The following is a 12,277-nucleotide window of genomic DNA, read 5'->3' on the forward strand; positions in this document are numbered from 1 at the left end:
TTTTTTTTTTGGTAAGTAGGCTCCATGCCCAGCATGGAGCCCAATGTGGGGCTTGAACCTGAGACCCTGAGATCAAGACCTGAGCTGAGATCAAGAGTTGGACGCTTCACCAACTGAGTCACCCAGGAGCCCCAGCACAGAATCTTTCTTAAACTTTAGACTTTAACTATTACCAGTGATGACTATTTCCACTGTATTTTACAACTGAACAAGCATGCCAGTGTGTGGTAACACTGTGGGTGAGAATCTGCTCTTTATCCAGAATTAAGGTGATTTCACAGTTTCAGGGTTTTGTTTTAGTTTTTTGCTGTCACCATTTTAACTGACACACCTGGCCGATATTAAGCTAAATTATCACTAGATGGCACTGTAGTTTTAGTTGGCTGAAGATTGGCCAGCTCTGTAACAGCTCAATCCCTTTTATCGTAAACTGGTCTTAAAAGGGCCCGCTGTCAGGATTTTTAAGCGTGACTTAGTGACCTGGACAAGTTTGCCTCCTGAAGGAGCAGCAACTGCAAACCTCAGAGGAGGAACTGAAAAGAGGAAACCTACACATTCACAAAGACATGGTGCTACAGAATGGTTGCAAGGATAGCTTGGTGGAGAGAAGCTAGAAGGAAGCTTAAGCTCTAGAAAACCCCAAACTTCATACTTCATTCAAAAGTGTGGGGAGAAACACATTCTGAGGTGGCAGAGGCAAATCACACTTCCTTGGGTGCATTTTTTTTTTTAAAGTAAGCTTCATACCCAATGTGGGACTTGAACTCACGACCCTGATATCAAGAGTCGCATGCTTGTGCTCGCTTCGGCAGCACATATACTAAAAGAGTCGCATGCTCTACAGACTGAGCCAACCAGGCACCCCTCCTTGGGGGCAATTTATATGTTGTTTGCCTCTCAAGGCTGATTTTATTTATTTTACTTATTTATTTTTTAAACAAGTTTTTATTTATTTGACAGAGAGAGACAGAGAGGGGACACAAGCAAGGGGAGTGGGAGAGGGAGAAGCGGGCTCCCCGCTGAGCAGGCAGCCCGATGTGGGCTTGATCCCAGGGTCCCAGGATCATGACCTGAGCCGAAGGCAGACGCTTAAGGACTGAGCCACCCAGGCATGCCTCAAGGCTCATTTTAAAACAGAACTGAAGTGTCAATATTTTATTAGAAATATATTTACAAACTTATTTAATTTATATTGATAAACACTTAAAAATTATGTTATAAACAATCTCCCAAAGTGGCAAAAGAAGTTATGTTTTTCCCATCATTCCAGATAATTCCATTAACTTTGTTGAATTGTTCTTCCAGCACTGAGGAAAAACAAAGATACAAAGCCCCTATTTTTAATGTACCTGAATCGTGTAAGAACAGAAAAACAATGCAGCAATTCGGATTTAAAATGAGACACAATTTGAATAGAAGATGAATGGATGGCAAAGAAGCACATGAAAAGATGCTCAAACAACATGGATGAATCTCAAAATAAGCATGTTGAGTGAAAACAAAGACAAAAAGAGTACATACTGTACGATTGCATTTATATAGAAATCTAGAAGATGCAAACTGATCTATAGTGACAGAGACCTGACCAGTGACTGCCTGGGGATGGAGGAGGGGATGTGGGCAAGGACAGGAGGGAGGGATAATACAGAGGAGGGGGGGTGTGGGCAGGGCAGGGGAGGGGGCACTGAATATGCTCATCATCTTGATTTTGGTCATGGTTTCATAAGTGTATATATACATATCAAAACATCAGATTGGGACGCCTGGGTGGCTCAGTCAGTTAAGCGTCTGCCTTCGGCTCAGGTCATGATCCCAGGGTCCTGGGATGGAGCCCCACATCGGGCTCCCTGCTCAGCGGGGAGCCTGCTTCTCCCTCCCCATGCTGCTCCCCCTGCTTGTGCGCTCTCTCGGACAAATAAACATACAAAATCTTAAAAAAACCCAAAAAACCCCATCAGATTGTACACTTTAAATATGTGAAATTTATTGCATGTTAATTATACCTCAATAAAACTGTTAAAAATGAAATTTAAAAATGAGACACTAATATGTAATGTTTAATTTACTCATTTATTTGCTTTTTCTTTCATTTAACAGAATTTATTGAGTGTCTTAATTGTGCCAGAAGATAAAAGAGGAAAGAGATGGTCTGCTTCTAAGTCTAGTAGAGGAGCCAGGCAATGGCAGTTCTGCATGATATTCTCGTTGGATGTACCCATAGGAAGCTAAGAAACTGTCAAGATTAGTGTGTGTGTTGGGGAAGGCTTTTCAGAGGGCCTTGACCCTGAGCTGAGTTCTGAAGGTTGAGGAGGGAGGATGGGTTGTTTAGGTGGCAAAGACTGCACCTTGCTGTCTTAACCAAGGCCTAGGGGAGAGGACAGGCCCTGAGGCAAAAATCATAAAGCATTGAGCTTTACTGATGATAGCTCAATTGCTATCAGACAGTTCACAAGTCTGCTTGGTACATGTGGGTCAACTTTAATAAAAGCAAGACAGTTCTTTCTTTTAATTAAGAAAAAACAATACATCAACACCAAGCAACGAAAGAAAAGAAAATCCAGGTCTGTTTTTCATGGATTATCTGGTTTATCTTATAGGAATGTAAGGCCTTTTCTAGGCTATAGACATATAAAGTCCAGAAAACAACAACAACAACAACACATTTAAGTTGTACTGTAGAGAATGAGAGAGGAAGGTAGGATTGGAGAGAGACTAGTTAAAGGAATTCAGGGAAAGGATCATAGGGCTGAACTAAGGCAATAGCAGAAGGAATAGAAAGTGGATCAATTTTAAAATTATTAAGGTGGGGAGAGGACATTCAGCAGTCCCTTTAGCCTAGTTCCAAGTTTTGGTCAAGGTGTCTTCACTTTTTTTTTTGTCTTCACATTATTAAATGCATCTTCAATGATGAGCACTTACATTTTTTTTTTTTTTTAAGATTTTATTTATTTGACAGAGAGAGACACAGCGAGAGAGGGAACACAAGCAGGGGGAGTGGGAGAGGGAGAAGCAGGCCTCCCGCTGAGCAGGGAGCCCGATGTGGGGCTCGATCCCAGGACCCTGGGATCCTGACCTGAGCCGAAGGCAGACGCTTAACGACTGAGCCACCCAGGCGCCCCGAGCACTTATATTTTTACTGGAAACCCTCTTTTGTAAAAATGTTAGGCTTACCTCCTGTCCCTGGTGTCTTAGGCAATAACTGGGATGTTCTAGCTATTCACAGGAATAGAACACAAGCTAGTTAAAAACAATTCTTTGACAAATTGATCTTGAACGTGGATTAAGGTTTATTGCTAGTAAGAGAATCGGAGTGTGTGGAAATGAGAAATTATAGTTGAGAAAAAAAGGTTTACATCAGCAGCTAATTTTTTTAAAAAGTAGCCAGTTAATAAATACAGTTTTATTCACAGTCATATTAGTTTTTATAGAGGAAATGTAGGGCAGAGTGACTCAGAGATGCTAGGTGTGTATCCTACCCATCTAAAATAAGTACAGTCATTCATGCAAGGAGCAAATGAGCAGGATGCATCTGGGGTTGTTAACTGGAATAACAAAGTTTCATTCCCTTCTAGTAGTTCCTAGAGGTTCCAGTTTACAGGGAAAATGGGAAACCCCGTAAACTCGAGGGCAAAAATGGAGAACAGAAGCAACAAGCTCTAATTCTGAACAGGCGGCTGTCAGGTCATTCCCCAAACTGCAGACTAAGATGCAGAAACATGATTTGCCTGTTTCTTAGTTTGGGTCAATTTTCTTTTTTCCCTTTGGCACACCTGAGCGGGTTTTAATTGTTGTCAGGTGGGGTGGCAAGTCTATTTTGGAGATGTTGAGGGTTGGAAGATGGACATATGGGTCCAGAACTTGAATGATATAGGTTGCAAATAGATTTATATTGTACATTTATGCAAATTATAAAAGAGAGGACATACATTATGATTTAAGTTCAGTGGAAGGTTAAGTGTCATCAAGGGCTTATACTGTGTCTGTTTTGCTCACCACTCTGCCCAGTGCCTAGAAGTGTGCGTAGGGGCTCTGAAGGAATTGCCCCAAGATGTGCCACTTTGACCTGTGGATTATTTCTGAGCTGAAAACAATCAAGGTACAAAAGACTCAGGAAGAAACTGACCTCCCCCCTTACTGCCTGAAAGAATATAAATAGAGGACCTGCTCCAGAAGAAATCTATTACCATAGATAACTACAGCATAATATGAACTAGGTGTGATAGGGAGGAATTTAGCAAAGTCTGTTTGTTAAAATTCCTCTCTCTGTCCCATTGTTTCTGTGTGGCCCAGCAAATTTACTCCTTTCATCTTCTGTGAATTACTTTCCTTCCTTTGAAGTCCCAAACTCCCTTCTCTTTAGTTCAGGACGACATATAAACCTCCTTTTACCTTTCTGTTTTTGCATCTCTTCTACGGCTGGCGTTTCCATAGGTACAAGATTCAATTTGGTTTTCTTCTGTTGATGTGTTTCCTGTCAATTTAATTCTAAGATCAGCTAGAAGAAGCTTTGAAAGGTGGAGGAAGGGAAGAGAAACATTTTTCCTCTCCAACAAGTGACTGGCACAAAGCAAACGCTCCCCAGTTTGACTGGATTTCGCAGAAATCAGAGTTTGACGGTCTCACGCTTCCAGAGCGAGGTCGGAGTGCCGCCTCCTCCGGAGGCCCTGCCCCTTTAAGAAAGGTAGGAAAAGGCCGAGGGAGGCTGCTGGGAAGGAGGGCGGGGCGCGCGGTCCACGCTCTGCACCAGGAGGCGCGCGCCTGCCTGCCCACGGGGGTCGGCGCGCCAGGTGCGGTTCTAAAGAATGCCGGGAAAGACGCACAAAGGCGAGTGCTTAGCTTCCCTGGGCGCTGTTCGCCCACCCTGGTGAGGACGAAAAGGAGGCCTGTGCCTGCCCCTTTAAGACCGAGTCCCGTTCTCCTCGGAGGGACATAACGTGGTCACGAACACTTTTGGAACTTACCTTTTTAACCCCTCTTCCTTCCTTAACAATTGATAACAGGTACCGAGTGCCCACCGCATAGTCCCGTGTTCATGAAGGATGCTTTTTTGGTGTTGGGGTGAGAGGGGGAGGCGCCGGTCTAGACAACACGGTGTTCCAAACCAAAATCCTCTCATATTTGCTCTGCTGTATTTATAAGCTTCGGCTTGTGCGATTCAAGGGCTGACCCAACACTTCCTAACAGAATTAGTCCAGGGAGAAGTGAGGCTGTTAGAGACCTGGGATCCTGAGGGCACGATGGGGAGATGACACCTACTGAAAGCCTATCCTGAGTTCGCACGCAAGTGGCCTGACAGGCATTTTAGCCTGCCCTGTGTTTTGATATTTTAATTGATCACTTGCGTTTACAAATGGGGGTTTTTGTGTGAATATCTGGATTATCTTGAGAAACTGGAAGATCTGGCAGCGTGTTCTTACCTGGAAGCAGTTTGCTGGCCCCTTTGCACTGCTCAGAAACAGAATCCAGGTCGCCACAGCCCCTCTGCTATAACCAGCAGCATCACTCATGGATCACCAGTCTGGCCCCTACTCTAAATATTTGGGTGGATGGATATAGGACTGTTTAAAACATTTATGCAGAACAGGTCAGAGGTCCCAAGTAACTGGGCATATAGTTTGTGTTTAAACTGCTGTTTCTTTTTTTTTTTTTTTTAAAGATTTTATTTATTTATTTGACAGAGAGAGAGAGTGAGAGAGGGAACACAAGCAGGGGGAGTGGGAGAGGGAGAAGCAGGCTTCCCACCGAGCAGGGAGCCCGATGTGGGGCTCGATCCCAGGACTCTGGCATCACGACCCGAGCCGAAGGCAGACGCTCAACGACTGAGCCACCCAGGCGCCCCTGTTTCTTATTCTTTCTCGTTCTTATCAAGGTGTTTTTCTATTGGAACAAGTCTTTTCCTCCCAGGCTTGGCAAAGATGAGTCATCAGAGATATTTATAGGAAGATACTTGCGAGTTGATATTTTTTATGACAATTAAATCCATAAAGTTTTAAGAAAAAATCTGAATCTTGATTCCATCGATGTGTACTCTGTATAATTTGTATATCTTTGTGCACAATTACAGTTTGGTAACCTCCACAACTCTTGGCAAGACTTCATAAAGGCCAGAACTGTGTTTGCCCTGGCAATAGCTCTACCCCACTGCTAGAGTCTAAGCTTCCCAAAGATGGAGACTTATTTTGTTCACAGTGCCTGCTTAAAGGTAAGTGGTTTACTAAATGTGTTAAAGAACTTTATTTTGTGTGTGTGTGTGAAAGAACTTTAAAGGTAAACCTTATTTTATGTAACAGGCATGTTCCCGAGGTTTTCTCTCAAAATCAAATGCTTGTATATTTGTTGTTCTAAATTATTAAAAGGCTTTTGTTGTGAAAAGACTTCCTTTAAAAGGTTGGATTTTCCTAAGTTGATGCACCAACACTTCCATCTGAAATGGACTTGCACTTGTGAATCATCTGCTACAGAGCTTACACTGTAATATTTTCTTCCTATGTAATGGGATATGGAAGTGTGAGTGAACCTTGGAATTTTCAGTATTATTTCTGTTTTTAGAGACCCACAGATTTCAGTTGAGATCACCGTGGCAGCCGTACCCTTCCTTCCTCATGAGGAGCAGCAGCTCTTATCAACAGCAACACTGACAGAACCTGTGTTTTGGACAAGGACCGATGGCTTCAAGCCTAGGTTGGAGAGCATGTGCACCATTTCCCATGAACCACTGTGGCGTCTTTCTGAAAGCTGTGAGAAGCAATGGTCTTTCCTTGTTTCCCCGGGGCCATTACCCCTGGAGAGGAACTGGAAGCTTTTTGGACCCTGAGATGAAAGCTTTCCTGGAGGAGAACACTGAAGTCAGCAGCAGTGGCAGCCTCACCCCTGAAATCCAGTTGCGGCTTTTGACGCCCAGATGCAAGTTCTGGTGGCAAAAAGCTGACCTGTGGCCCTATAGCGAACCTTACTGGGCAATCTACTGGCCAGGAGGCCAGGCCCTGTCTAGGTATTGCCCTAACTGAAATGGGAAGCTTTAAGGCCCATACAGATCTGTTTTCTGCAGATTCTTTTTTTCAGCAGATTCTTTTTTCAGCCCCTTCCAACTCTGCATTTTCCCTGCTCCTCACAAAAAACCAGAGTTAAACCCCCAAATTCTTGTTTTCTTAATTTGGAGCAGTTTATCAGTGTATTTCCCCAAATACAGTTCTCTCTCCAAGAGAAACCCTAGGATCAGCTGTCATACTATGAATGATCTGGAAATTTCACACTATTTTCTGGTTCATGGTTCATAAGGTATGGCCAGTGCAGAGTTTCTAGATGGAACCTAAAGCCCTGGTCCTTTAGCTCTCCTAGTTTGATCTAGTAAATGTTGCTCCTCGAGCCTCGCACTCCCTCCCTCCCTGGAGCCTCACTTCTCTCAGTCTCTCAAAGAACAAGAGATGTGAGTGAGTGGGATCCACAAGGATTCCTTCTCTAGTGGCTTACTGACATCTCAGGTGAACTCTGGACTTGAATCTGCATTTTTCTTTTTTTTTTTTTTTAAGTAAGCTCTATGCCCATCGTGGGGCTTGAACTCACAACCCTGAGATCAAGTTGCATGCTGTACTGACTGAGCCAGCCAGGTGTCCTGAATGTGCATTTTTAAGGTCTCCTCTTCCATCCCCCCACCCCCCCCGCCCCCACACAGCAAAAGTGTTCTTTAGGACATTCTCTCACATATTCACACTATGCTTTTTATTAAAACACAGCTGCTGAGACAAAGGCAAGAGCTTTCAGCATTTCAGTCTGGTTTTTGCTCTTAGATTGGTAAATGATTAAACCTGCTTATACCTTAAGGGTATAGACCTCTGAAATGAAAAGGATAAGGACTTCTCATTGGCAGGAACGGGATGGCCTAACAATTAATGTTGTATATAGTTTTAAATGCAAAAGAAATAAATGCATATGTAGAGCTTTTCAGAGAATCCTGAAGATTGGAAAGCTTTCTAGGTGTTATCAAACAATTCTGATTTTCTGGTTGTTGTTGCCAAATTTTCAAGCTTTATTCACTTACATCATACCTTAAAAATATTGACATTTTCAGTGACGTCTATTAAAGTGATTGTTTATCAACTTCAAATATAAATACAATCAAATTCCTTAACAGACTGAATCAGAGGTCACAAGTTGGTGCACCCACAGATGTGTTTTGTTCGGTCTTTATTTGTAAATTTAAAACAAAAAATCAGTTGCTAACATTTAAAACTTGGGACATTTCAAAAAAATAAAAAATAAAACTAAAACTTGGGAAATTTCATGTAAAAATGTCTGATTTTGAAAAACAGGAAAATCTGATAACACAGGATTTCTGCATGGCAACAGTGAGCTGAAGATGGGTAGCGCTTTCGCTTTAGACAGGCCATGTACATCCCTAGTTTACCATAATCCCGGATATTCTTCACTTTCCAGTGGTAAGGTCAAGTGTCAGGGTTTATTATTTATTTCAGGGTTTCTCATCCATCTTCAGTGTTTGATAACTATTTAGTCCTGGTCCAAATTGTTTGGTTGAACTGGACTTTGTACTTTACCAGAGAGGTCATTATAACAACATAAGCAGTAGGTAAAACCACTCTATGATGCACAATCAATCAGAAGGAGACAGTGAATTTTGGATCTAGTTTACTGAATCCTTATTATAGCCGTATTTTGTCAGTCAGTATTCCTGGTGTGTGACCGTTTCTGGATCACAGTAAGTGCTCAGTATTTTAAAAAGACTTTTTTGGGGGGGGGGTGGTGCCTGGTTGGCTCAGTCATTAGAGGTCGTTCAACCCCTATGTTGGGTATAGAGCTTAAAAAAAAAAAACTTTTTTTTAAATACCTCTTACTGACCTCTCGTCTCAGTGTTTTTTTGCTTTCTTTCCAAATTAGGTATCTTTTGGATAATCCTGATGTTGTTAGAGGAAAGTCTGTGTTAGATCTTGGGAGTGGATGTGGAGCTACAGCTATAGCTGCCAAGATGAGCGGGGCATCGAGGATCTTGGCCAACGACATAGACCCTAGTAAGGATTTCATATTTAAAAATACTTAAAGCTCATCTTTATTTTCTTCCAGGATAAATATCTATAGATGCCTCAACATGATAGCTTATTTCCATGTATATTTTATAATCTGATATTGTGAACTTCTGTTCAGTAGGACATTATCTGTGAGGAGCCTGTGAGGCCTGAATTGAAGTGCGTATTTCTCAAGAGGATTTGTATTTATGTCTGTCGGATATCCCAAAGTGTACCAAGCTGGGAGCACTTACTGTTAATTTCTGGGCGAGGGATTTCCTGAAATATGTAGGTTGTGTGTATTTGACCAAAACCCAAGTGAGGAGAGAGGCCTTGTGTTTTGAGGGAGAGTTTATTCCATTAAAACCTAAGTTGGGACAGGTCAGTTTTAATTTTTTCTGATTTTCTTTTAGTTTTCAATTTTACTGAGGATCTAGCTTTTATCCTTATTTTATTTTATTTTTTTGGGGGAGGGTGGAGAGGGGTAGAGGAAGAGGGAGAGAGAGATTCTTAAGCAGGCTCCATGCCCAGCATGTGAGCCCGATGCAGGGCTTGATTTCACAACTCAGATCAGGAGTTCTGACTCCTGAGCCAAAATCAGGAGTCAGAAGCCTAACGGACTGAGCCACCCAGCTGCCCCAAGATCCTTATTTTATACAGGGGTCTCAGTTCTAACTTGCCAGGTTGCTCAAGCCCAAGGCTTGTTTCCCTGGATAGCTATAATAAACCACACCTCTTGGTTATTAGATCAGCAAATGTTCCTTAAAACCTCCACATTTCTAGGTGTTTTGTATTGTTTGGTTTTTTTTCAGGATATCCATTCATGCATTTGAAAATTGCAGTAAATAGTTTATATTGGTAGATACTTCTTTACCTAAAAAACAACTTTCAACAAAAGGGAAAAAATATTGTTAGATTTTCTAAATTACTTAAATGAATCAATAGGGGATTAAAACTGCCTAACATAAACCAATTCATTATGTGCTTCTTAAAGTTGCAGGAATGGCTATCACACTGAATTGTGAGTTGAACCAACTGGATCCTTTTCCCATTTTAACCAAAAATATTTTGGATTTGGAACAAGATAAGTGGGACCTTGTTGTGCTTGGAGATATGTTTTATGATGAAGACCTTGCAGACAGTCTTCATCAATGGCTGAAGAATTGCTTTTGGACCCATAGAACTCGAGTCCTGATTGGTGACCCTGGACGACCCCAGTTCAGTGGACATAGCATTCAACATCAACTGCACAAAGTGGTAGAATATTCACTTCCAGAGCCTACCAGGAAGGAAAACAATGGATTGACAACAAGCACAGTATGGGATTTTCAGCCTTGAGTTGTCCAAGTGCTTCCAGGTGTGAATATAGCTATGTTTGGGTTTAACCCTAAAAGACCTCCAGTTTAAAGCATGTAGTATCTTGTTTCCAAAACCTGAAGTCTTAAAGTTTTGTCAGCCTTTGTCATGTAATTTGTTCTGCATTATGCCAAATATACAAATCTCTACCTGCAGTTTTCTGGTTTTGCTGCTGTAGGAATAGGATTCTAGAAGGCAACACCAAAATGGTAGCAACATGTAATTTAAGTAGTGGAGAGGGATGAGAAAGAAAATGAGAAAGCAATGTCTGTTTCTGTAGTTGAGGACAACTCTATGATGGATCTTCAAATTAGACACAATACAAAATATAGAATAGTACTGTATTTCAAAAAATGACCTGTAAAGATCAGAGCTGCATTTAGTGTGGTACAGAGTACATGGGCTTTGGAGTCAGGCAACTCTGTCACTTTCTAGTTGGGACTTTAGGCTAGTTAAGCTCTCTGAGCTTTAATTTCCTCATCTATAAAATTGTAACAAACTTAATAAACCTCACCTCAAGGCTATTTTATTAAATGAAAGTATAAAGTGCCTCATACAGTATTTAGTACATAATAGGACCTCAACTGACAGTCGTGGATAAAAATAAAGATTTTAGAATTTCCTATATACCGTGACACTTTTTGATGCCTCTTTATGGTTCACTAAGGTTAGCTAGAAATTGGTAATGCTACTATATGGCCCAGGTTGTCAGGATCTTATATATCAATAAAAACCCTATGAGATAAATGAGAATGTGAAGAAGAATATGTATAGTATACCACTATTTATAGGTGAATGTATGAAAAGATGTATGTATGTACCTATATATGTATATACATATAAAATACATATTTGCTTGCAACATACATAGCATATTCCTGAAAAGATAAACAAGTAACTGCTAATGTGGTTGCCTTCTGAGAGGGTACCAGATAGCTGGTAGACTGGGGTGGGAGGGAGGCTTAGGTTTTACCTTTGGGTCTTATAATTCTATACTGTAGATTTTCTATTCTCTAATTTAAAACTAAACACCAGCATTATATGTGTTACAATAAATGCAGCCTTTCTAATGTACTCTTATGTTCTTATACACTGCTTAGGAATTGTTTATAACATGTGCATTATATATAAACTTTCTAATAATACATGCATACTGTTGGGATTATGGTACCAGGGAAATGTGATCAGAGTTACAGTCATACAGCAGAAATGTGGAGAAAGCAGTTAAGGGCAAATTGTTGCTCAGATAGGAAAATAGGATAATTCGATGGGAGTCTGGGAGCTGGGGCTGCAGAGGATTTGGTGATTATTGAACTTGGAAGTCAGAGTTTATTTCAGCCCAGTGAAACAACTCTTGTGCATCTAATTCCCATTGGTCTGTTGGGTCTTAAACATTATCAACCTAAATTTTAATTCAGACTTGGTTAAAATTAATAGAAATTAAAGGTTACAGTGGCATTGGATGATATTTGAGAGGAAAGAGTTTTTTTGACAATATCCTTTGAAAAATCAGAGTACTCTGCTGGTTATTGCCCTTCCCAGCAAGGTAAGAAAGAGTTAATTATACTCGGGAGCACTGTGGAAGTCAACTTGATGACACAAAGAGAAGATTTAAGTTTAAATATCTACAGACCCTGTTTCTGTTATCCTCTCTTGATGATTTATTAGGCAGGCACAAAGTCTTTGAGATATCCAAATGTTACTTAAGATATTTTAAAATCTCCCATGTATATAATGGTGAGCCTTGAATGACTTCATAGTTTAACAAACAGGTTTGTATTAAGACCATTCACATTTAAAGGGATTATTGATATAGCTGGATTAATTTCTACCGTATTTATGACTGTTTTCTATTTGTTGCCCTAGTTCCTTGTTTCTTTTTTGGTGTTCCACTCTTTTCCTGC

The 12,277-nt window shown here is 41.0% G+C and overlaps 1 protein-coding gene across 4 annotated transcripts; it reads left to right on the forward strand.

Annotated features, from left to right (window-relative positions):
* The first annotated feature begins 4,721 nt into the window (after positions 1 to 4,721).
* On the forward strand, positions 4,722 to 10,998 carry ETFBKMT (electron transfer flavoprotein subunit beta lysine methyltransferase). 4 transcript variants are annotated; one of them, XM_081821423.1, is made up of 5 exons: positions 4,722 to 4,824; positions 6,065 to 6,202; positions 6,550 to 6,991; positions 8,893 to 9,023; positions 10,012 to 10,998. In XM_081821423.1, exons 3-5 carry the CDS (start codon positions 6,666 to 6,668, stop codon positions 10,353 to 10,355), a joined length of 801 nt encoding a protein of 266 aa, XP_081677549.1. In that variant the 5' UTR covers positions 4,722 to 4,824; positions 6,065 to 6,202; positions 6,550 to 6,665; the 3' UTR covers positions 10,356 to 10,998. The 4 variants fall into 4 exon arrangements, with proteins under 4 accessions (XP_081677549.1, XP_081677548.1, XP_081677550.1 ...); XM_081821422.1 differs by having other exon boundaries at positions 4,726 to 5,000; XM_081821424.1 differs by having other exon boundaries at positions 4,728 to 4,864.
* Positions 10,999 to 12,277: the final 1,279 nt, after the last annotated feature.

Source organism: Leptonychotes weddellii, chromosome 5 (assembly GCF_054177405.1).
Source record: "Leptonychotes weddellii isolate Sample4059 chromosome 5, ASM5417740v2, whole genome shotgun sequence".
In the NCBI taxonomy this organism is placed as follows: domain Eukaryota; kingdom Metazoa; phylum Chordata; class Mammalia; order Carnivora; family Phocidae; genus Leptonychotes; species Leptonychotes weddellii.